The 26,820-nt window shown below is 36.8% G+C and overlaps 1 protein-coding gene across 11 annotated transcripts in view; it reads left to right on the forward strand.

Moving 5' to 3' along the window:
* PARD3 (par-3 family cell polarity regulator) overlaps positions 1-26,820 on the forward strand; it is a 452,341-nt gene that overhangs the window by 224,672 nt on the left and 200,849 nt on the right. For all 11 annotated transcript variants that reach the window (XM_036401877.1, XM_036401985.1, XM_036401886.2 and 8 more), the window contains 5 exons: positions 660-751; positions 3,709-3,792; positions 12,601-12,726; positions 14,091-14,470; positions 25,323-25,462. In XM_036401877.1, coding sequence (XP_036257770.1) covers positions 660-751; positions 3,709-3,792; positions 12,601-12,726; positions 14,091-14,470; positions 25,323-25,462 — 822 coding nt within the window. The remainder of the gene's footprint in view (positions 1-659; positions 752-3,708; positions 3,793-12,600; positions 12,727-14,090; positions 14,471-25,322; positions 25,463-26,820) is intronic.

Raw genomic sequence — 26,820 nt, forward strand, 5'->3', positions numbered from 1 at the left:
GTTTAGAGCTTCTTATTGGAAGTCCTTGAATTACCCTGATCTAAATTTGAAAGTACAGCATTCACAACTTTGACATTAAAGTTATACATTTGGTGAATAACATATGTACTTTTTGGAAAGTGAAATTAAAAATAAAATAAATTGGTTAGCATTAGAGCCTCACGTAGCTCTTTGATGTCAGCCTTCTCTGGCAAGCTATTAATAAAGGCCGTGATAAAATGTTTAAACAGCTCTTGGTACTTCATGGAATTACAGAAGCTACATTTTCTTATATTATTTTTAAGTCTTTGCAAATGAGCCTCAGTGATCTGCCTTGTGTGCTCAGTCAAGCCCCCTACCCAGGGAGAGCCTGGGAGGAGTTTCCACAAACACTGCTGACCGTCAGCTCCTTTTGTGCTTTGCTTGTCAACCTTCTAAAAAAATGCTGACTGTGATAGCTTCTGTAGCATGGTTTTTAAGTGTTGTAGAATTATGATATAACACTGGCCAAACTATAAATATCATTGCAAAAATGTTTAAAGTGACAAAAAAATTTAGAACAGCTTCAGACAGTTGTGGAAGCATTTCCACTGCACATGTGGTAACCCCAATAATCATTACTAAATTCAGTTAATAAAACTAAATGTAGGCTTAAATAGTTTATTTTTTTAAATATCTAGGATGAAGATCGAACAGAGGAGGACAACAGCAGAGTTGAGCCTGTTGGACATGCAGACACTGGTTTGGAGAATGCTACCAATTTTTCCCTGGAGTAAGTTACTGGCAGAACATATTGTTTTAACAAGTCTTAAGACTGAACACAGACTAGTGAAGTACTCAGAATAATATGAGTGATACTACTCTTAAGAAAGTGGGGCAATCTTTTTTAGGTCATGTGTCATTTTGGTTTTAAAAAATGGATCTTTTTAAAACAGATTTTAAACAGTTTAAAAAGCTTGTATTAAAGATGAGCATTGGAAACTTGACATTTATAAGTGCTGATGCTACAGTAGATTTTCTGCCTCAAAGAATATGCTTATTTGATGGAACTTTGAAAACTTGACAAAAGGAGTAGGGTCAGTGCTAGTACAAATAGATCAACAGGCAAGAATTTCAAAGGGGAAAATCCTAATTCCAATCACTAGTTCACAGTCTCTAGGAAGATGTGTCACAGTCACAAGTTGTGTGGTCAAAAACCTCATACTTTCGAAAGGATCAAAACTAGTGTTGTGTTAGCTCCACCTAATTTAAAAATACAATCACTGAATGATATTTTATGTAGTCAAAAGATACTGCAAACTTGACCTTTTGCATTTCATTGGAAAGAACTGATCCATTCCTTGTTATGGAGTTAATGAGAAAATATCCCTTCTAGCCTTAAATTAAATCTTTTAAATTTATTAACTTAAATTTTAAATAAAATTAAATCTTCTGCTCCTGTTATTTTTGAATTAAATTATGAATTAGGGACAGAGGTTTTAAATGTTAGATAAAGATCATGGTGACATCTATTAGGCTGTAGAACGTGCATTTTACTTGTGTCCATTTACAAAATCTGTTACATTGTAAATTCCAAATGCTGTTTCCTAAATAGAATTTGCAGAACTTCTGTCAAATGTAATGCTTCCTGGTGTTGCTTTTAAGTAACTTATTGACTTTTCATCATATGCTACTTCATTTATGTATTGTTTTCATCTCATAATTCTTTTGCATGTTCGTTTGAAGCAGTTGGCCCAAACTTCTGAGAAAATCAGAAAGCCAGATTGAAAGAATTTCTCTTAGGAAACTATAATTTCCTCTTTTTTTTCTGTTCTACAAAATTTAACATTTAAATTTGGGATAGAATTTTATTTTTTTAAAACAAAAAAGTATAAGAAAAATGAGTGCAAGGATGTTAAATGTGCATTTTGAACAAATGAAAAATTATTGACTCAAGCTATAGAACAAGCTAAATGGTGTATGCTGGATATGGAAAATAAATGGATTTTTTTAAAATTTAAGCCGTTTCCATTTAGGCAGTTCCAGGTGCATCACACAGATTCTCACTTGTTCTCTTTCTTAGCCCTTAATTTTCTTCTAAGCTAATAGCAAAGTCAGAAGACAGCTGATCATAGGCGATCACAGGCCTACCAATAGCAAACACTGTCTTTTAGAGTTCCCTTTGGAGATCCGAGGAGTTGCTTGAATCCTGTGAGCTGCTTTGCCCACTAATTAATGACAGTTTAGCCTTAACATACAGTGAGAAGGAAATGAAGTCAACCTATACAGAAACTGCACATGGAACAGTATGAAATGCTGTATTGATCTCAGGCTTAAAACATTGATCCATGTCTGAAGAATAACACATTTTTGGCTGAAGTCTCTCAGCTCTCCTGTTGTTGCACTACTTTATTGAGCTAACAGTGACAATAAAGATAGAGAGCTTCCATTCATGTTGTTTAAAAATCAAGGTAAAAATTCAGACACCAATTGAGGCATACAGCAAAAGTAAAAGCTACCTTAAAATGCATTTAGAAAATGTAATGTAGGGCAAAAGTAAAATAAACTGTAACCCAGGACTTGTGTTGACTTCCCAACCATATGTGGTCTGGTTATTCTCAAATTACAGATTAAGAGCTGCAAGCTTTCATGATGGGCCACCATATGATCAAGAGCTTATTGAAGGAAGTAGAAAATGTTTTACTGCTATCACAGGGAATTTGTCTTGCTCTTTGCTCCATTTTGAGATTAAATTTTATTTGTGTTCTTATGAGGAACAAGCTTTTCAATGATCTGTTTGTATATATATCTAGTGCCAGGAAATAAGGAAAAAGTATGTAATGCTAGAGAGAAGCATAAGCTGCAAATTTAGATTGTGGCTTCTGTTCAGATCTCTCACTTCCAGTTTTACTGAGAGGTTTGGCTTTTGTGTATTATTTTCTCATTTATGCATTTATACCTCTTTATGGTTCATGGGCTATATTCCACCTTTCCAGATGTGGGCATGTTTCAAACACATTAATAGATTTGGTCTAAATCTATTTCTACAATTTTTACATGTCTCTTTCTGAACCTGTATTTTCTTCTGCTGCTTTTTTCCTCACTACAGCAAAATTTATAATTGAAAACTAGATGCATGGTTGCTTCAGGGGACGTCTGGTTGGTTTTGAATGTTACAGTTAAAACTTACTTTAGAAACTTTACTTAGTAAGTAGATGCAGGAATCTTCCAGTAAAATAAATGGAATTACAGTTATACAGATTAATGTGTTTTTAAACTGGAAGGATTTAGCCAATTAAAAATTTAATAATTCTCATTCAATTATGAGGTAGTTATGGGAAAGCTAATGTAAAAAAATTAATTTGCTCTAAGATAAAAAAGTAAAGCATGATGAGCTTTTAGGTTTCTGAGGAAAAATTGTGTGTGGCATTTAAGGTATTTCATGGTCAGTTTAACTTTAGAATAAGAAAGAAATAAAGCAATATGCATGCAGTGATGATGATGATGAGACCTATTTTTATGTATTCAGCTAAATTAAAAAAATTACTATATTTTTCTTGGTTCTATTAATTGAAGTATTTTTGATGATTGATCTCCTTTCATGCCATCAGATTAATCTTCAGGTACGTAGTGTTCAACAATGCTTTCATCACCATGACTTGGTTTCTGGAATGGTTTTGTTTTTCTGTGTATGTTTGTGTGGGGTTTTTGGTTCCATGTTCACATTCCTCATTGGTCATTGTCTCACAGTGATATGGTAAAGCTCGTCGAGGTCTCCAATGACGGCGGGCCTTTGGGAATCCATGTAGTGCCTTTCAGTGCCCGAGGCGGAAGGTAACGTATCGTGTAGGATTTTCTTTGCATTGTAATTTGCTGTGCTGTATCTTGGTTGTGGTAATTTCTGTGTTGTGTGCCTTTGCTCTCTGTAGAATATTGTCTGTTTTTCAAGAGGCAGTCTCACTGATTAGGAAAGGAAGAAATGCAAGTTTACTGACTCTGTGCTTGAATGGACTCCATGGTTCAAAGGCTCTGCTTAGGAGTTAGAATTGGGTGTTGTAATCTCAGAGTAAATTGAAGGATAAAGACATTTCCTTTTGGACTCCTAAAATGTATAAACTTCTGCTCTGATTCAGGTGGATATTTGTGCAATATTTCCCTGTGTACTGTTTAAACCACAAGTTTCCAAATAACAGCAGGAGTCTAAATCAGAGGCATCCTACGCTTTTCCTTGTTAAGAGTAGGAGAGAAAACAATTGCCACGCTTTCAAAATTTCATGTTGCCCCATCTGTTGGGGTTAAAATGAAGTAGCAAAACCAGTTGAAACATTCTGGTTTGGGGAAAAGTGAACCTGTTTTACAGGCTGAAATTCCTGAAGTTTGATTGCTTACCCACCAAAAAAAAAAAGGGTAAAGAAAGAAGTTTGGATAAAAAATACAATGTGGGGGATGTTATTAATGAACAGAATACATAATCTCTAATGCTTAATTTGCTAATGCAGAGTTTTAGTGTTTAGGGTCATGAAAATAATCTCAGAAAAAAAAGCTAAACTTTTGTATTAATTAGTGATGGATTTGAAACTTTTAAGTACCGTGAGAAATGATAATTTTTCAGCAATATATGCAAATTTTATACTGTGATTGCATATTCTAAGTACACACTGTATTTTCCCTCTTAAAGGAAAAGGGAAACAAATATATGTATCTTAAAAGTAATCTTTGCACATGAAAAGGAGTGTTATGTTCTCATGTCTGTTGTCCCAGTAGCAATTTCAGTTTTATAATTAAAAACTAACAAATTAACAAAACTAATTTGCTATACAAGTGTATCTCTCAAATATTAATATGCTATATTCAGAAATACTAGAGTATTTTAGGTATATTTCCTTCCATACCAAATATCTTCATGGGATTTTAAACACAGTATAAGAGCTTTATTTGCACTTGTTACTTGAAACCCAATGCTTTCGTAGCCTGAGCAGTAGGAACTGTTCATACACTGACATGCATTATGAGAAAATGTAATTTGTCTTACTTTAAAGCTACTTTTTCTAGGGACTACAAGTATTAAGAGCAAACTTGTGTTAAGTGGTGAATTCTTCTCTTCATAATCTGAAATTCAGTAAATTCAGAGTGGTGATGGGAAGGCTGTGAGTGAACAGTACTTCAAACATAACTCAGAAGTAAATCCCATCGAGTTAGGAACGGTTGAAATGTTCACACAGTTATCTGGGATTTCAGCAATGTGAAGGCCAAGGAAAAGACTGGTTTAAGAATGTCAGCTGCCTACTAAGTACTTGGTTAATAATGCTGATGTTAAAATATGTGTTTTGACATTTTGAATAAGAATTTTAACCTGAGTAAAATTTGCTTCCAGCCTGTGACTGTGATTGTCAAGTCTGAGGCAAAATTTAAACTGTTCATACATAATGAGACCATGTTAAGGAAAAGAGCCATAAACACAGAAATAAAATAAATATACAATTTTTTAAATAAGAAATTTAACTATGTCATGCAAAATTATATGATAAAGTTTTACTGCAGAAAAGCCAATTTTAAATCAGGACATACTGGAAAAGCAAATTCTATTACAAGGGAAATAATTTTTATATTAAAATGAATCCTCTTTCTCTTTGTACTACTAGAACTCACTTCATTGAAAAATGAACCATATGTGTAATTGCTGAGTTTTTTTGACCCTCTGCAAAATAATCTGCTGAAGAGGGGAGACACTTGGTCCCATGTCTTAAAAGTGTAGAGGAGCAGAGTTGGGGAGGATCTAGAATATTTCCAAAAGTCTTCTGCCTTGCCCTGTGTCTTCTAATGAAGGAATAGCAGAGTTCATTGCTTGGCATTTATTCTAAGTGCTTGTGTTGTGCTGCTGCTTTGCTGTCTGCATACCCATGTCTCTGCATGCTTTCAGGTAGGATAAACATTTTTCTCCAGCTGCCTCCAGTGTGGACAGGGGAAGGAACACACTCAGTTTCAGGTTTGAAGTAATTGGTGGGGATTTGGTTAGGTTTTTTCCCCTCCTGGTTAAGACACACTTGTTTCTCCTTTTGCTAGATTCAGGGCAGAGCAGATGCATGACAGGAATCTTCTGCTTCCTACTTATTTCTCACTGAGGCACATGGCTGCTCTTTGTTTCTCCCCTGGCTGCAAAAAAATAATTCTCCCTGCTACAATCAACCTAGAACTCCCTGCTTTTAATAACTTGATCGGGGATGTGCTTAGTACAAACCTAATTATAGAAAACCAAACACAGGACTGAGTAAAGACTTTGAGGGATGTCCAAAAAGACAAGATCTCATTTGTTATGTAGTTAGTCCACTGTCCCATTGTTGTTTTAGATTTGCTTGCTGTTCAGTTCCAGTTATGCTGTGTTTTCAGTTACTTTTCTTGTAGTTCCTTTCTCTTGCTTTTGAAAATGTTACTCAATAGGCAATGGTTATTAAATCAATAGCTTGAAAAAGTATTATGCAATTCACCTTTTTTTCCCTTTGCAATAAAGAGGAGCCTTCTCCTACCAAAAATTTTTACCAGAAAATCTCACTTTAAGGAAACACTCCAAAACTATAAAAATTATATGCCATAACTCTGTTCTTTACTTCTGTTAAGAAAATATTTGACTTTTTCATGGTCTCTTGGGAGTTTGGAATAAGAATCTTTTGAGTACCGGCTTTTGATCTTGAACAAAATTTGTAAAGGTCTCTGCCTCATCTCTATAGGTGCTACAAATTATTTCTCTTTCCAGTAAAACTGAGACTTTTTAAAATTAAAAACCCCAGTATTTCTCTGGGAAAAGTACTATTGATTTGTAAAGACATGGTGAAACTTTATTCTATGTATGTTTCCTTGTTATCCTTCTGGTTTTGCCTCTAGAAATGTATCTGTCTTTTATTGGGCTATTTGATCATATGATTTTCCTAGCAGATTTTATTCACCTTATCAAAAGGGAGGAGGGTATGCATATTCATCACCTTATGGTTTTGCATTTTTTAAGGATAAAAGTTTTGTTTGCAAACCTGCTGGCACATTTTTGCAATGGCATAGATGCAGTGCTGAGCAGAAAAGGAGGCATGAAAATGAAAGTAGAATGAAGGAACAAGAGAAGGCAAGCGGGAAAGTGTTCAGATAAGAGTAGAAAAAACAGGGAATGAATGAGATAAAAATATGAGAGGAAAGAAAATTCTAACTGTGCAAAATTACCATACCACCAATCCTTCCTTCTTATTAGGTGCTCAGAGACAGGAGCAAACAGTCCCTTAAGAATCTCATTTGAGCAGCCTGGATGATGTGGGATGTTCTGTTGATGTTTAAGTGAGGATGCACCAAGTTCTCTGAAAGCTCAACAGTAATTATAGCCTAATTTACCATTATATGGCCTCTTCTGCTTTTGAAATCTCAAGCTCTATACCCTGGCTGCTCTTCTGAAATCCTGCCATGTCTGTCTTTGGAAAGAGATTCAATTGACACAAGGAATATATGAGAGAACATCAGAAATCTCTGTGAATAATGATATGGAAATCAGAGTCCCATAGTCCCAAGTCTACTCTGAAGTCTACTTAGTAAAGCAGAACTGAAAAGGATTTGGATATTCATCTGAAAACTCCACAATGAACATCCACTAATAAGTATCAGACATGTTACTTTGATACAGACAGGTATGCACAGCTCTGCCAGCTTTTCTTCTGTTGAAGTATGCCACAAAATCCATGATGAACTGTACATCTAAAACTTGCAGCTAAAAATGTTTTTTGTTATATATTCTAAATGTCTTAAAATATTAGGAAGTCTCAAAAAAGAGGAAAAAAGAGAATTTTTGTCAGTTTAAATGACAAATTTAGCAGGTTTTGTTAAAAAGAAAGAAAAATCTCGAATAGAGGTGTGTGTTTAAACATAGACAAACCCTAACTACCCTTACTAGAAATCTAGAAAGTTGAAATTTTTTCATACTTTCTATTCTTTTTTTTTAATTGGAAATATCTTCACTTTCTAGAGTTTATAAAATCACCTCATGTGGCACTGTAAAAAATTTAGCCTTGTACTCAAGGTACCAAGAAAACTGAAGTAATATCTAATTGCCATTGTCTATAGTGAGAGTCCATAATATTGCCTTCAAGATGCCTCTCTAGTGATCATATTCTCTTTGATCAAGTAGGAGGTCTGTGCTGTCTGCCTCTCCATTTATTCTTCTGCATTTCCAGCCTTTTAAGTCTCAAAGGTAGCCATGACTTACAAATTCTCTGTGGAGTGAACGTACCATTCCCTCACTCTTGTATCTGAATTCAAACTGTCTGATCTCAGCCTTTAAAAAGTTTTATAAGCATAATTTGAAGTATTAGTCAAGCTAAAAAACTGAGGAGTGGTTACCAAAGATTGGGAATTGGTTCTGGACTTCAAGCATGAAATTTAAATGCCTCCATAGCAGTCCTGTGATGTCAATATTGGGTAAAGGAGTTGATGTGCAATTTAGCATTGAGTTGCCACAATAATTTAACTTGAACAAACAAGCCAATTTGCCTACTCTGACCACTGAATTTAGGAATTTTACACTGTGTTTATGTTCTTGTAGAACTTCTCAAAGATCTTTCTAAGCATGAAACCACTGCACATCAGCTTTTCAATCAATCCTTATTTTTGTACCTTAATCTAGTTTTTGCCTTTTCATGTTAGTGACTTTAGGTAAACATTTAAATTGGCTATTTTCTATTCTGTCTGATTTGATTACACTACATTTAGCTTGCAGGTAAATAGATAAATAACTTCAGTGTGTACATACAATGGGCCATGATGGCTGAATCATATTCTAGATGCTCAGTGTCAGTTTTTATTTTTACTTCCACTGTCAGTTTTTATTAAGGTAAATTATCATCATTTCCATACATCTGGATGGCATGTGGAGAGTTTGCATTTCACCAACTACCCCAACTAAGTCAGGCAATTTAGATGTCAATAAAAAAAATCACGGCTTATTTCTAGTTTTATCATTGGTTGTAATTTATACTGAGAACTGAAATGTTAACACATGTAGCTGAGTTTATTTTAATAGTATAATTAGAGTAATGAACCTCATGGAAATACAGTGGTGCAAATGCTAATATAATCTCAGCTGCTTACATTCCCAATTAGGTACTTAAAATAAATACAAAGACTGAGCTCTGTGCTTTGGCAGTTTCCCTTCTGTTTCTGTGTCAGCTAATGTTAGTATAAAAGAGCACAGGTACAAAATTTTTATTTATTATTGTTTCAACAGGATTGTAGGCTTGCAGAGTGTTTTGCAAAGGCTCACGTGATATTAAATCTGATTCTTGAAAAGGTTGGAATTGAAAAGTTTTGTAATGGAAGAATTTGTATTAGAAACTGTGTTGACTTACTTTAACTGGACAAAATTAAGCAAATTCAAATATACCCATCCATTGGTACGCTACATGGTTGTGTTTAAAAAAAATGTATATACTGACTTTGGTACTTTATACCAGTTGAGTTTTAGATGCTTTCAAAATTTATGTCTTCCTAATGTAGGAAACATAATATTCAAGCTGTAGTATAACTCCACTTCTCAGGATTAATGATGGTGGCATATGGCAGGGAAAAAATCCAATTTGTTTTTAGGTTACTGCATATTTGCAATATCAGGTCTACTCTGTTTATCTCCAGTTGCTGCAACAACAAACATGAATTCCCAGAAAGTCTTTTTTAGAGTCATATTCTTACATTTAGCCATAATATGCTGAAGAAACACTGTAGGAAGCTGGAAGGCTTTTGTTAATTTTTGAAGAACATACATTTTCCATAGTTCTAGTTTTTTCTACCATGCAAACCCACATTTGGGAAATTGTTTCTGGAATTGTGTCTAAAGTGATCTCTTGTGCCATGTGTTTATATAAAAAATTAAATAAATGAAAAGGCACTGTGAGAGGCCTGGTTTTAGGTTTCACTCAGTCTGTTCATCCAGCCTTGAATTTGCTGTCAGTGACTTTAGCTTTATATGCCTGGTTAACCTAGCTCTAACATTTGTTAAAAAGCAAAATCCTCACGAGCACCATATGCCATGTTAGAGATGAGCAGTCTTTCATTAGCAGAACTTGTAGCCTTTGTTTAATGAGATTATTTACAATTTTGACTGGTAGTTTATTTATCTGTTACATTATTCTACTGTTGGTTAGGATTGGTAAAATTTTTACAGATTTGAAAGCCTAAGTGGAATAAATATAAGAAATGTCAAACCATGCATAAAGGTGCATCTTGCAATAATAATTTGATATAAATTCAGAATGTGAGACAGTAGAAAGCAACATTTCAAAAAATGCGATGTCAAAACTATTGATAGAGCAATTATTTTGTAATCATAAGTACATGGAGACATTGGGACGAAATAACCACATCATTTTGTGTTCTATATTGTCATTATATTAACTTAGATTGTTGTACTTTGTGTAGATATTGTTTTGATATTTTGGTATTTTTTATAGTTAACTGTATAAACCAAACACCTGTTGTTGTTTCTTTGTATGCTCTTGTGCCAGCATTGCATGCACATGCAAATTCTCAATTGTCTTTGGGCATTGCAGAGGAGTACACCTGCATCAAAGAGCTGTTGGGCATCAAGTGAAAGAAAAGGAGGAGTAGATACAACTCCTTTCTTTCCTGCTCAAGTATTTCGTTGATTTTCTCTTAAATATAGCATTGCCTATTTTATACTTTCCTTTGCCTTTCTCTTCCCCATTTACAATTACAGTAGCTTCACTTTGTGGCTCAAAGACAGTCTCCCCAAAAGAAATTCATCAGCTCACAAAGTGAGAAGTCACAAACTTGTTTTCTAACACATCAGTTTTCTATGTGTCAAAACTATAATTCTGATAAAAATAACATAGTGAAGCCATACGAGTAGTTTTCCTTTTTACTCTTAATATAACTGTTAGTTTGGTTCTTCATGGAACTATCAAACCACCCATAATTTCTTTATAATTATTTATCAGTTTTAAAAATCTGAGACGGCCTTCAACATTTTTTTTTTAGTGAACAGAAGGAAAAAAAGGGATTGAATCAATATTTTAAAGTTTGTTTTGTTTTACTTCCTGTGACCACTTAATGTAATAATGAATAATTGTAGTACAACATGGTCATTAGGTTAGTGTGCCACTGTTGTGGACTTGTAGAGTTTTTTGTCATGGAAATGTCTGACTCAATCTTCATTTGATGATTTGTGTTGTCAGAATTTATGTTGTTTTTCTCCTCATGGTCTGTTTACATTTATAGATCCTTTCAAGATAATATCTTAATGTCTCTAGGTAGTTCAAAAATGGAAATACTACTAGGATCATTTCTCCTACTCCTTCATCTACCCTGTGGGAGAAAATGTATGACTATTCTGTAAAAAAAGTGTATTATTTGCTTGTGCTGGTGATAAATTGGTAAATGAAGAGTCTAAAGTGGAAGAAATTAGTTTTGCTTTTTTGACCTGTTTGATGAAGTGCTCAAGTGCATACATAACTTTTGAGCACTTGAGGAGTCCTTTTAAGCACCACTGACTGCTCATTTACTCTGAGGTATTATGTGTGAATGGAAGTGCTGTGACCACTGAAAGGTTTCTGCTTAAAAGTCATCTGTGCTCTTCCAATTCCTGCTGATTTGGACCAAGTGTTTTTCATGCCATGCCTTGAAATGAATTCTGAAAAAAATAATGCTGTTGACTTGGCTGATGTGAGTTTGACCCACTGATACAACCTGTGGGATTTCACTGTGAAGCTGACCTTCTTTAAAAAAAACAAAAAACCAAATGCAGTGTCGATGCAAGAATAATCATAGAGATTGAGTTGTCCTTCAGGTAGAGAGTTCAGGTATAGAAACATCACTGACTTTGCATACTATCCTGCCAGTACCTCAGAAGTCCTTTCTTCAGGATCCTTTTTCATAATTTCAGGTTGAATATTTTTCTACCTTTTCTCTCTAAATATGTCCTTAGGATGATGCTGTGGGTAAGCATGAAACAGAGGGGACTAACTCATTGGACAGAGGCTATCAAATGGAAATTTTCATCAGTCAGTTAATTTAAGATAAGATTCTGAATTTAGAAAGAGCATTTAAATTTTTAATTTCATCTTTTTTGTTTAATTAAAAATGTTAAGAATTGAATTGTTTGGCCCTCATGAAATTATTGAATTCTCTATCCATGCCTCATTACAGGCTGCTTATTACATGAGATGACCCCACATTTCACTTGCACAGAAGGAGTAGTGAAGGCTGTGGCATTGTCTTCTAATTCAGAAATTCAAATTTTAAGTTAAACCTATTCAGCTTCAGTTAACTAGCAGAAAAGAGATCTTTTCTCAAATGTGTGGTGATTCTTGGAGTTTTTACTACGCAGAAATTATCCTTTTTCAAGAATGGATGTGCTGTCATCCCACAGCCTGTTCATTCTTACTTTAGATGTGTTTGATACACCTAGGCTTTTTGTTTTATGGAAAAGGGATAATAAATCAGATAATTCTTGAAGTTATTTAAGACTGTGCTATACTACTTCAAGGTAAAGATGGTTTAAAATATAGTTTCTGTAGTGATCATGATAAAACACTTAATCAACAGGATTTTCTATGCTGCAAATTATTCAGATAGTAATAATTTGTAATCTTAATGTTCCAGAACGCTGGGGCTGCTGGTGAAGCGACTGGAGAAGGGTGGAAAAGCTGAACAGGAAAACCTTTTCCGTGAGAACGATTGTATTGTCAGGATTAATGACGGAGACCTGCGGAACAGGAGATTTGAGCAGTAAGTGTTCTTACCACACGTTCCATTGCATTATTTGGTTTTTAGCACCTTGGAATAATTTGAGGAAGGTAAGAAAGTAACCTCTAAGCTTGCCTTTCTAATAAAGAAAATATCCATTTAGGGACATTAGTGGCTTTTATATATCCAGACTAAAAAAACCCCAGGATAATTATTGTCATTAGAGTATATGCAATTTTCATTTGATTGTTTTTATACATGATAGATTTTTTTCCTTCTTATATTGGTAATCTGTTTTTCTTGAAATTCCCATATGACTTTTGCTCTTATATTTCCAATGCACCATTATAAATGCATCAATATAAATGGACAACATGAGGACTTTGTTTTTAACATTTTAAAAATATGTGGTTTCTTGATTGTGTGAGAACTAAAGGTGCTGTATATGTAGAAACTTCCTGGAGAAGTTCAAGAGAGAAGTATTTGCTTAGTGGTTGTCTGGACTTGGTAGAATCTCAAAATGAATCAGAAAGACTTTTAAGAGGGATTGTAGTTCACACTCAGGTAAGAGAAAGAAAAATAGAAAAGAGTTATGCAGGTAATGAGTGATTTCATGGATGATCATATTGTTCTGAAATTCGTAACACACTGAGGGCCAAATAACATTTGTTCTGATTATCTTAATATATATTTGAAATGTGGCTTTAATTTCTTTGACTCTAACCTGAATTGAAACATCACCCTGTACCATATGGTTGAAAGCAGCTTGTCTCTGCTTGTTCTAAGGTTCTGAATCACAGTTTGTTAAGACTGTGAAGAGACCTTGTTGTTTTTGTATACTTTGGATTGTGACCTTGAAGCCCAGTGTCTGTCTGTATGGGATTGAGCATTTTTTTCTCATCTCTTAATGTTGTACTTTGATATACTACCAGCTGAAAAAAATTGAATTGTAAGCTAGAGTGGTTGCAAGATTCCATATAATCAGAAAATTGTGGAATACATAGTCTTTTATAATTAGTCATTTTTATTCTAATAATTCTGTTGTCACTGTGGTAACAGTTATCGCAATTATTACAATTATCAAGGTTCAAAACAAAAGGACACTGCAGTCCTGCTGTAGAACTGTCTGCATTTCACGACTGTGGTTAAAATTTTTGCTTTTCTGAATTCACTATTTGCTACATTAGTCATGAAGCATATTTAACCATAGTGTTGCCCTGAAGCAGTAAACCTTAGCGAAAAGCAGACCAAATAGGCGAGCGAACAGATTCAAGTGTTATGGTTTATGCTTGAGTGCAATGTGTCTGTCAGCTCGTGTTGCTTAATTAACATCAGTAATTATGCTTATAATATCTCATAGTCTCCCAGTCCTAATTTGCTGATTTTGTGTTCACTTGAAAACCTAGAGCACAGCATATGTTCCGCCAAGCCATGCGTACGCCGTTCATTTGGTTCCACGTGGTGCCCGCGGCCAATAAGGAGCAGTACGAGCAGTTGTCCCAGAGCGAGAGCGTGTTCTACTCCAGCCGCTTCAGCCCCGACTCCCAGTATGCTGAGGGGAAAAGCATGAACAATTCTGGACTTCACACCTTACAGAGAATGTCTAGAGTGGGGAACCACTCTGACCAGACAGACTCCTACTCACAGCTACCTCATAGTGTCAACTCATCAGGGAAACCACCCTCCGGCCTGGTACCGTCACCTCAGAAAGTTCTCACCTCCACTGCCAACAGTGGCTATAACACCAAAAAGATAGGGAAGAGGCTCAGTATACAGCTAAGGAAAGGTAAGGCACCAGCATGCTCCTCGTGCAGCAGGAGATGTGTGTGTAGGGTATGTGTGTGTGCCCAGCACCCCTGTCCTGGGCAGAAAGGCTGGCAGGAGCACGGGGAGTGCAATGTGTTGGGGAAGATGACACAGGAAAGCCTTGTAAATATGATTGTCTAGCAAAAGATTTTGAGAATATAGAAACCAAAAGCAAGATTGAAATGAAAGCAAGCTTTGAGATACCTTAGTTACTGAACAACTAGAAAACAATGGTGCAGCCAGACTGAAAGTAATCCCTTTTTAATGAAACAATGCCCTCTACTTGCAGACAGGTCCAAGGGTCAGAGCAGACCCTACTAGCTTGGCAGAAGGGGTCCAAAGAGGAGTTTTTAGGGTTTAAAATGTAACACAGTATGGTAATGGAATTATTCTTGTAGGCTGTATGTAAATACTATAGGATATGTATATTGTACTGGATTGGTTAGTGAGAATCAGAATATTCAACACAGAAGAAGATTTATTGTATTGTAACGGGAGCCTCGCTGTCTTACCCTTTTACTCTCTTACCCTTTTACACTCTTGCCTTTTTTACTCCCTTAGGCTCTTACCCTCTCACTCTCTTACCCTCTCATCCTCTCTCCCCCTCTCTTCTCTTGGGCCTGCTCTGAGCTGTGGCTGGCAGCTCCCAGCTGGGCCCTGCACCCAGGCCCTTTGCAATAAACCCCAAGTTCCATGACCTGGCTTCAGAGATGTCTCCTCTCCGTCCATCCCGACACTCTGACACAATGGGTTGATTTTTGCAGCCAAGGCACTGAGTTGTCCCTGAGAGACAATGGGCCCAGGAGACCCACCCTGCATTCAGCATGTGTGGCATGCCTGCAAAAGGCCATTTTGAGGAGTGCTTTAACATTTTTTTCTGTTTCTCAGCTAATAAAGTAGTGCTGTAAATGCCTCAAATTCTGGTGGCCAAGACCCAGGGAGTGGTGAACTATTTAATGTAAACAACTAAGCAAAAATGGCCCATGTTCTGCACTTCACAGTTAAGACTTTTCAAATTGAGTTTTGCCTTTGGATTTTAAGAGTGTTTTGGATCCAGTTGGTAAATTGGGCATTCTAATTTCCAGCTAAAGCTTTCAATTTTTTCCACTGAGATGTTAAAACCTTTGGTTGAGATGTAATGTGATATTTCCTGTCTTGGCCCTTATGCTAATATAATTTGAATGGGGGTGAGAGATACTATTTAAAGTAGTGTGTGCTTATCTCAACATCTGTGTTATATGTGCACATGTAGATGCATCGGTACATCCATGAAATTTTTATGATGTGAGAAAATTTGGTGTTTTTTTGTAGTTAATGTGTAGGTGCTTTTCAGATAGTTGAAATTATAATAAAATGACATTTAGATGCCAGTATTCTTAGCTCTTGTGAAATGATTTTTTTAAAGGATTATACATGCTGTAAGCTTTTTAGTATTCAAATGAGCATGTTTAAGATTAGCTATAATTTGGTCTCTAGCAACAAGAACAGTATTTACATTACACAGCAGAAAGTTTACCCATATGACAATATTCTCCATGAACTTGGGGTACATTCCCCTTAAGATATTCTTATGTGCTTAATGTTAATGATATTTATTAATTAACCTTTTTATTGAAGGACATTGAAAACAGTGCATTGAATGGTAGAGATTTTACAGTTGCACAGGTACCAGGCTACTTGTCACATTATCATTATGCTTTCCTTTCTATGAACTTCACATGAACCACCAGATTGCTTCTTTCTGGTTGCTGAATTTTAAGCTCTACAAACTTGGATGACATAAGGTTGAGTTGACAGTTTGCTTCTGTTGTTGATGCTCCTTCAAGAATTTCTCTAGGCCATCAGCTCAAATCAGCCTACTTGGAAAAACTTGCTGTTATTGGTTGAGTAAGGAATCAGTTGCTTATTAACATTCTCTCAGTCACTACAGTGATTTTTACCCGGGTTTTTTGTGTCTGTGGACGTCTTTAGAAGTATTACTTGGACAGTACATAAAATAATGCTCAGCCAGAAGTGGAAATAAACATTTCATATTATTTTAAAAGCACTAACAAATAAATATGTAATTTGGGACCATAATATTTTTGCATGAAACAAATATGGTGTTACAGCTCCTCATAAGATGCAAGAATATAATTTGGCATTTTATGGATTTTTGACTGTGATATATGTTATATTTGGTTATCTTGCACAGGATACTCTTTTAGAAATACTCCCCCCAAGGCTATAATGTAATTTATCTTTGATGGTGCTAATATCTTAGGTGGGTTTGGAGTAAAGAAGATGCATGCTACCTGTTGATGAAAAGTGATCTCAAAGATCACTTTAACATCTAGTTCATACCAGAGGAGTCTGATGGCTCTTACAAAGTTCTCACTTTCAAAGTAAGAACTTTGAAATATATTTAGAATATATTTTAGAAATTTAAAGGAGATATTTGTTTCTAAGGGTTGGCTTATTTGAGAATACTACTTATGGTGGAATGGCACCTAACTCAGGCTATAGATAAAGGTAGAAACTGTGTTTTATGCATGGTAAAAATAAAGAGAATAGGCATAAGGAAAGATGCATTTTTATCATTGCTGTCTTTCATTTGTTAATATCCACTGTAGAAAGCAGCATGGCCTCCCATTTTGACTTACATTTGATCACTCTGAGAACACACATATGGAGCAATGAATGCAGCAATATGCTTGGGAATATTGTTGTATTTTGTTGTAAATATGAGTTCGGTAGGGATGTTGATTCTTTTTGATGATTATTTCCAAGGAAGGAAGTTTTAATAATACAGGCTTTATAGATATTTAACAAATGGTCTTTTTTGTAGTTGACAGGCAGCTGTTGTTTCACCAGTTAGCATCATTACCTTAAAAACTCATTGTGGGGTGCCTAAAGGCATGCAAAGTGTCGTCTTGAAATTCAGTTTTCATTTAACCTGTACATTCTGATAAAGGATGTACTATATGAGAATTGACTCTTTTAGTACAGACAGATCCTCCTTATTACAGCTGTATTTTTATATATTGCATAAGCTTTATGATATAGGATGACAATCATAGAATAATATTACAATATGTGCCTCTGTAATTATGATTTCTTAATATTTATTGCTGATTTGGCATTTTAAAATAACCTGAACTTTCATAGGATTTAGCAGTTTAATAAAGTCAGAAGAGAAGGTCAGTCATATGTTTCAGTCAATGTGGAATGTTTGTTGGCTTTTCTAAATGAAAATGGATATCTGTTTATCTTGCCTTAAAGGTCAAGGCCTGAACTTTTAGCATAGAGATGTAGGGTTTATTGCTGATATTCTAATGCCATTAAGGCTGTATAGCAGTCTAGCTTAATAGCTCACACAAATTAAGATAATGCAAGACATGACAGAGAGTCTGTGTTTGTATACATTATGGTGTAAACTGATACACAAGTAAGTATAAATAAATAAAAATAGTTCTTTGCAGCTAATGAATAAAGAAAATAAGACCACTGATACAACACCCAGAGTGTTAGGATGAACCTTGAGCTCATATGCACCAGGACACTCCCAGAGTTTTCCTTCTTTGGCTGCAAGTATTTGAGCCAATGCATCTGAGAGGAATTTAGTCCAACACTTCTAAATAAATAACCAATTATATAGCAAATGGCTCTAAGGCTCAGTCTTTGAGCACTTAGTAACTCACAACATTTAGTCTGATACTAAAGCATTCAGAAGACTGCTTTTCTCCTGGACATTGTGCTACTTAGATTTCATATCTACTGCTGTACTAAGACAAGCTTGAAGTACTCGGTCTGGAAATTAGCTTAATCTTATTTGTTTGCCCTTCAGTATAATGCTCATTGCATCATATGATTTCTATCTATAACTACATGTTTGTATAGCTAAATTAAATATAAAATCCAGGAAGTAAAATGTCAGCACTGAGCTCATGTTTCTTAAGTCTTAGTTCCACCAAATATTTTGCTAATTTTTTGTCTGAAGTATTCAGTGAATTAGGACTTCAGTCCACATCTCCCCACTTCCAGGGTGTCACTTAGCTACCAGCCATGGGAGTTGTGATTATCTCTTCCTTTTTGGCCTCTCTCTTGCAAAACAAGAAAAAGTAAGGGAAAGAAATGAGTGACAGAACTGCCAGGAAAGCTGTAGCAGTTACTGCATCCATCACAAACAGGACATAGCAGCTCTGTTCTAGAAGGTGAGTCCTGGAACAAAGGAGGCCCCTCTGCACAGTGCAGGAGAGAAAAATGGTTAAAATGTAGATGTGAGCAGGATTATGAGACTTTGCTCTTCAAAGTTCCTTGTGTTCCTGTTTGCCTTGCTGAGGTTAATAATGCTACATCTTTTATACAGAGCTGACCTGAAACTCTGCAAGTGCCACCAGGGGCCTGGGCATTCAGTGCTGTGGCACAGTGACACCCAGCCCTGCTGCACCCAAGTTCCTTTCTGCAGGAAGCTCTTAGAGACACAAATGAGTTGGCATAGATAGTTTGTGACTATGCTAATTTGAAATGGCATCAATTTGCTCTGGAGTGGAGCACATCTATGGACAGTTACTTGCTTTGCTTGGATTCATACATGAGAGTGTATAAGACAGGACCCTGAACTTGCCTGTAAGATATCCTGCATCATGGAGCTGAAGTGTACAGATTTATATGCATTTTTCATTATACTCTCCTGTTTTCCCCACACAGATTCTTGAGCCAGACTTTGAACTGACATTTTAAATTTTTGTTTAAAATTTCTTTTGAAGTGATATGTTCTCTTGAAATTCCTGTTCAGATGCAGAGTGTTTGTCAGTTTTGAAATGAAGCATGTAGATGCCTAAATTACTTCAGTGACCTTGAGAAATGAGATTCAAAAGTGAAGCAAATAATTTTGAGCATTATTAGTCACTGAAGAAGCATAAACTGCATCAGTTTCATCTTTCTATTTTTTAAAACCACTTCTGATCACCATTAGCAGGCTGTAGCATAAGGGGAAAAGAACATTTCTATTAGGTTGATCAAACATCTTCTTGAGTGGTCTGAGCTTTACTTGGAGAAAAAAACCTCACTTGTTCCAAATCACTCAACTACATAAAAATGGGCATGCAATTAGTCTTGATTGTGTATGTGGCTGCAGAAATTTTGTAGACAGCTGAGCAGTCAGCCTTCTAAGCAGTCATTTGCATGTACAGTAAGCCTGACTACATGTGCACAAATTCTGAAAATATGGGGCTTAAACTAGGAGCAGTAAAATGATCTTGGTTAGTTTAGTGATGCCCCTTACAGTAAGAACATATTTGCTGTTCAAATCTTACATTTGAGGTTCAGTCCTTCAAAAAAAACCCAAAAACCTGGTTTTCAAAGTGGAACATTAGGATAATTAGTTCAGCAGTCATCCATCTGTATCTGGATCTTCAGAAAGAGTCTCCTGTGAACAAAACAGGAGGTTGAAGTGCTTGGAAGGACTGTCTGCTCTATTAACAGAGAACATTTGGCCCTTCTGCTTAGTTTTATTATAATGTTATCTCTCTCCTTATTCTCAGTCCCAGTATAATCTACTCCTTTCATTAACCGGCAGTGCTTTATTTTGTAATTTTTGTGATTTTGTGTAACACACTTTTTCTATCTGCAACCAACTTTGCCTATTCTTTCAGGAAAGGGGGAGTGTGTTCTTTGTCTTGCAGGAAGAATCTACACTTTCTCCTAGCAGTCCTTTAATCTGTCTGAGGACTGTTGACCCACATGAGTTGTTCTTGTTAAGATTGCTCAGAAATGTTCTCTACATTTCTTGGATAACCACTAAAAAAATATGGTGCCCAATTGTCAGTTTTTAGATGTTTTCTATTGTTTTAGGAGTGAAGTTTTCTGCATTGTTTGTTCTTGTTGTTTACTTGTTTGTAGTTGTTTTTTAAATTTAGAGAGATCTGTGTTGAACTCCCTGAGAACTCATATGCATTTTCTTAAATTAGACTTGAAGGAAGAGCATGATTTACTTTTAGCACTGCTTACAGTGCTGAAAGGCAAGACAGCTGTAAGAGAAGTATCACAAGATGTTGACAGTGTAGGTCCTTCAGATATTATTTACTGGTCCCTGGACCAGTGTTGTTTTGAGAGGATGAAAATACTGCAGAGGTGATCCTGGCTTTTTGTTTCATATCCTGTCTGTATTTCTATCCAAGAGCAAATTTTTCTGCTGAGAATTTAGACCTGCAGTTGGTGCTGAGTAAGGAACCCACAACTTTTTGCAAAGGATAGCCTTAGAAAGACAGGAATGTTAGGCCAGATATTCATTCTACAATCAAGAAGGTAATCCCAGCAGTAGTGAGAAATTAAACACTTCTTCTCTGGGAGATAAGAGTCTAGTCACCAGTAGTAAAATTTTATAAAATTTTTAACATTCTGTCAGTTTATGATCAGACTGCTTTCAAATGAAATTATGATGTTCATTTTGAAAACATGTTTAATTAAATTTTAGGAATGGATTTCCTCTCCCTCTTACCTTAAAGCTATTGGAACTTTTTTCTTCCAAAACAGCAACTGACACATCAAATCTGTCACTTTCCTGTTTGTACAAAATAGATCTTTACCATTGTAACTGCCCTTTTTATTCATTTAAAACTTTGTCTTCAGCTCAGAGCTGGCTGAGTTCTTGAGGGTAATGAGACTTTAGAAGGTGTGTTCAGCATCACGTTCAAGAAAAAAGGAGAACTCTTACTTGTTGAGAGAGCTGCTGATTTATTGAAGAAGCCTAAGAATTTGAATTACAAATTAGTGGGTAATTTTTAAATGTTATTATCACTTGGTGTAATTTGATCATTGTCAGAGATGACAGCTATAGAAGGAAGAAAATGGTTTCCACCCTTTCAAAAATTTACCCTTTTTAAAATCTAGAAGAGATTAAGGTGAACATAGCTCAAAAATCTAAACATTGCAAAGTAAATCTCCTAGCTTTGTGTAGGATGACTCCTCTGTTTTCTAAAATATGGAAGTTTCTTCTGTTTTCTATTCATTGTGGTTCTACCTGTATGTGTGTCCAGTCTTTCCTGTATTACTAGCATAAATCAGAAGAGCCTACAATATGTTTGCACAGTTCACTCATTATTATAATGCAGTTTTACACCCTAGGAACTGAAAACATTTTAGCAGCAGGGAGATATTAAGATCTTATATGTATTTCTATCAACAGGAGAATGGAAATGAATGGAGTGGAGAGAACTAAATCAGTTAAGTGTGTAAAAAAGAAAAAATTAAAATCAATTCAGTCACAGAAGTCATATTTATTTTTGTCCTCGGTTGGATGTATCCATTTATTTCCCAGTGTTGTGAACATCTAATTTATATATAATAAGCACAGTAGTTTATGCAGCCATATCATCCAGGGAAGAGCAGCTATGGGGTGTGAACGGCCAACTGAAGCAGAGAAATGGTAGAAGGAAAATTGCACCCAAAAGCTGCCTCATGCAAAGCTGCACAGAGTAGCACAGTAAAGCACAGCCCATTGAGGCTCCTTCTTTCTACAGAAATAAGTAATTAGAATTTTCTTCCTCTAATATCTGGGCTCAGTGTGGATTTGTGACTATCTGCAGGATTTGGTAAAGACTTTCTGGAGGTTTGACAGCAGAAAATGTCACAGTCCAAATTTATATCCTGTGTGCATTTGTAATGTGAAAATTTCAACTTCTGTTTTTTCCATGGGGGTTTGAAGTGCTGTGTGTGAACCAGACATCTGTAATGATGCTGTAATCAGGCAATGGGGATTGAGCTTATTAATAATGAAATATTGTCCTGGGAGTGCACTCATGTTCTGATATTACTTTAGAAATTTTAGCAGACAAAACCTGTACCCAAAGAGAAGTATTCAGTGCTGATCCTTATAATGAGAAAAAGATAAATTCCATAAAAAGCTGAGATGTGACTTAAAAAAACCTTATTCAGATCATCTTCACATATTGCAGGGAATTAAAGAGCTCTATGAATGTTTGAAGCATCATTAAAATTGGGAGGTCTCCTAAGTAAAATATGGATGTTATGAGATCTAGTATTTTTTTATCTCTATGTTACAGCACAGATAAATTTTATATTTGCCTGAAAGTGGATGAAGACTTTCAAATTCAAATGTCAACTGTCTTGAATGCTGCAGAAGGAAGGGAAGCTGTCTCAAAATAATTAGCCTAGAGAAACTGATCCATTTTTCCTGAACAATAAGATCTGCATGCCTTTGCTATGTACAGGAGCACATAGTTGTGTTCAAGATAAAGACTTTAAAAGCTTGTGTCACGCCCAGTCATGTCACCTGTGTCAGTTTACTTCTTAGCATAATTTCTGTCTTGATAATAAAATGTAATATATATATTGTAGTATATATAATTATATACTATATTTATACACACTACTATATATGTAGTAGTATATACAATATATATTTTATTATATATTGTATATATAATAAAATATAAAATACATTTTAATCAAAAGCAATTATGCAGATTTCAGAAATCTGTATGTTGAGTTACTGGTTACTATATTTGACTTCTGCTTTCTTTTCATGTGTGACTATTAATCTGCTCTTTAGGAAAGTAGGTTTAGCAATTAAACATGGGCAACAGAAATTAATTTACAGAAATTAAGTAACATTGTGGTGAGTTGACCTTGGATGAGGTGCTCACCAAGCAGCTCTATCACTCACCCTCCTCAGCTGGACAAAGGAAGCAAAACACAGCAAAAAGCTTGTGGGTTGAGATAAGACCAGGGAGAGATCACTCACCAATTACTGTCACAGGTGAAACCAGCTTGACTTGGGGAAATTAATTTAATTTTTTTCAATCAAATCAGAGTAGGGTAATGAGAAATAAAACCAAAACATACTCCCCTGACCGCTCCCTTCCTCCTGGACTCATCTTTACTTCATGAATTCTCTACCTCCTCCTCCTCCCAGCAGTGCACAGGGATGGGGAATGGGAGCTGCAATCAGTTGTCTCTGCCAGTCCTTTCTCCTCAGAGGGAGGTCTCCTCAAAATCCTGTGTTGCTCCAGATTGGGGTCCTTCCTATGGGAGACAGTCCTTCCAAGGTGAACCTTACCCACAGGCTGCAGGTCTCCAGGAACTGTTTCAGTGTGGGTCCCTTCCATGGGGTCAGTCCTTCAGGAATGGGTTGCTTCAGTGTCAGTCCCCCACAGGGTCACAGATCCCACCAGCAAACCTGCTCCAGCATGGGCTCCTCTCCATGGGGCCACAGGTCCCTGCCAGGAGCCTTCTCCAGTGCTTCCCATAGGGAACAGCCTCCTTTGGGCATCTCCCTGCTCTGGTATGGAGTCCTCCACATACTGCAGGTGGATCTCTGCTCCACCATGGACCTACATGGACTGCAGGGGGAAAGCTGCCTCTCCGTCATCTTCTTTGTGGTCTGCAGGGGAATCTCTGCTCCAGCAGCTGGAGCACCTCTTCCCTTCTGCTCTTCTGACCTTGGGGTGTGCAGAGCTCTCTTGCTCTCTCATCTCTCTGGCTGCTGTTGCACAGTTTTGTTGTTTTTTTTTTTCCATCTGAGATACATTAGCACCTCAAATGGTTCAGTAGTTGAGTGTCTTTAACACAGTTTGTGTTAAGCTTCCCAGGGCTTGTAGCTGGCAACTGTTTCATAAAAGTTTGGTTTCTGTCCCCATGGCATTTTACAGAGGTGCATGCTGTGTAGCTTTTAGGGACCTACCTGACGCTGCTGAGTCCTAACTGCAGTTGCCATTGTAGGTCAGCTTAAATGTAGATTGGGCCTGTGTGTGCCCAGCAAGGTGCTTTGACAACCTCTGAAAAATTTCAAATGCAAGCTGTGGGTGCTGACACTGTGTTAGGGGCTCTCCACTGGATGGCCAGCTATTTTCATGCTGCATTAAGTGTCCTGAGAGACTTCATGTATAATGTTGAAGGGGGGCAGTGGCAGGTTTTTGTAGAGTTTCAGGGGTTGTTGGTAACATTGCATAGATTGTGTCTAAGAGAGCATCACAAAGGAGCTTTCTGTGTGGTAGGGAAGGCTTCTGTTTGTCCTCAGCTTGTGAATCCCAGAACTGATTGCATGCCTAATTTCTCTGAAATACAGACAAATCTCATTTGCTGTATTGATTGGACTCCCGCTCTGGATTTCTCCAGGTCATTTTAAGTTCCTCTATTTTGCTTCAGTCTGTCTTGGCCAAGTGTAGTCACCTGGATGTAGAGCAGGACCTCGGAAGTGGCAGCCTGGGTTTGCTCCCTGCCTGCACAACAGACAGTGGGGTGGAACCCAGCGAGAGCTGAGGTGAAGCCTGGGTGAAGCAGAGAAGCTGCTGAATGAAAACAGCCTGAGGTCCCCAGAACAGGAGAAATGAGGCCACTGAGCTCCAGTACCATCACCTGCCAGTGTCCACCAGTGAGGCACACTGCCAGTGTCCACCAGTGAGCTGACAGGGCCCCATGCCCAGGAGCATCGGCTGACTGTTGCCGTTGAAAGAGCTGAAAAGGAAAAAAGGAAGGATCATTGATGAGATCCAGATTGACAAGGGGGAAGACAGTGATAGGATATCAGATATGCTTTGTTCTGATTCCTTGTCACTCAGCTCATCTGAAATAGAAAGTCAGAAATATGGCAATGACTTGGAAGTCATCAGAATAGCAAGTTGCAGGGAGTGCCTGCTGAGCCACCTGTGCCCAGACTCAGTGCTTCAGCTACAGCTTTCTTGTAGATATTTTGTTTTCTTTTTTTGTCATGAAGTAATTCTTCCATCTTATATGTATTTTCATGGATTGTATCAGTGAGGTATACATACATTCTGCTTGGTGTAATATAAAATGTGCATTTTAACTAGTAATGTACATTCTTTATGCAGGTACAGAAGGCTTGGGATTTAGCATTACTTCAAGAGATGTCCCAATTGGTGGCTCTGCTCCAATTTATGTGAAAAACATCCTTCCGAGAGGTGCAGCTATTCAAGATGGGAGATTAAAAGCTGGAGACCGATTAATTGAGGTGAGGAAATATTACACGTTCCTTGTCTGTGTTTTAGCATGAGCCCACACACTATATCACTTCCAGAGGCTTATAGTATTTTATGTTACAGGAGACTTTTTCCCTCTTTTTCCTTTTTTTTGCTTTATATTTTTAGGTAAGAGATCAAGGTGCTGGGCATTTTCAGTACATAATTGTTTGAAGAGCTTAACCCAGACACACTACAAAAACATAAGTTTACATATCCTTAGGTGAATAGAGTGTCATAGTCTTGCATGGCTGTTCAGGAATATATTGAAGCAAAATGATTGTTACCTAGTAAGTAGAATTAAATCAGCATGGAGTGAGAGACCAGAAATTATCGAAGATGTTGCCAAGGATGGGAGGTAATACCCTGAAAAGGTTTAGTGAATTAACAGAAAGAGACATAAGAGGAGAGAAGTCCTACAGAGAATCAAGGCCACTTCCCTCCTGAAGTAAGGATGTCCTCAAGGGAACTAAATTTTTCTTAGATAGGTGCCCCACAGAGAGCTTTCAGCAAATCTAGCTGGAGTGATACGTTACCACCCACAGCTCTTCATTACTGTCCCTAAGCCAAATGTCACCGGAGGTACAGCTGAGTCTGTAACTGCCTCTCAGGGCTCTAACTTCACTTTACTGCAAAATTGGTTAAGTCAGCTTGAATTGTTGCTGGAGGATAGCCCCCTGTAATTACTGAAATTCAAGGTAACCCAGATGACTTGGGTAGAAGGGGACTGAGATGCATTTAAGGTGAGAGCCATGGCTTCTCAACTGTGTGAGCTGTGCTCTCTTGTGAGGGGAAGGAAAAAGATGGTTTGCAGACTTCTGAGCACCATGCTCCCTTGCTTTACACTGTTAGTTGTTCTGCCTTCATTTCTAAAATGTTTCTGAGCAGGCAAGCCTGAGATTATTTGATCTTTCTCTGGCTTCTCCCTTACTGAAGTTAGCTCATGCAGTGGGAAATCCTGCGTGTATTCCATACCTGCCTGTCCTGATCAGTGGCATGTGGAGGCCAAGGGATTGGAGCACTGAACAGAGGCAAGAGTAGCAACCCCAAGGTCATAAAGGGAAAGAATTGCTTTCTACTTTTGTCACAATTCCTAGTGCTAAATATGTTTGGAAGGTATGTATAACATCAAGACATGTGGGAACAGGACCAGTTTGGGATCATATGTTGATTTTGCTAAAAGATATTTATGCAGAGGTTCTTGTAAGAAATGCCAGTAAATGGAATTAGTTGGCTTTAGTGTGTACTGGACTACACTGTTGTTGCTGAAAAGGAGGAGAGTATAAGTGTCTGGCTTATTATTTGAATTTGTATAGCAAGATGACCATTTCATTAGTTGTCTTAAATGAAA

Source organism: Molothrus ater, chromosome 1 (genome assembly GCF_012460135.2).
Source record: "Molothrus ater isolate BHLD 08-10-18 breed brown headed cowbird chromosome 1, BPBGC_Mater_1.1, whole genome shotgun sequence".
Taxonomy (NCBI): domain Eukaryota; kingdom Metazoa; phylum Chordata; class Aves; order Passeriformes; family Icteridae; genus Molothrus; species Molothrus ater.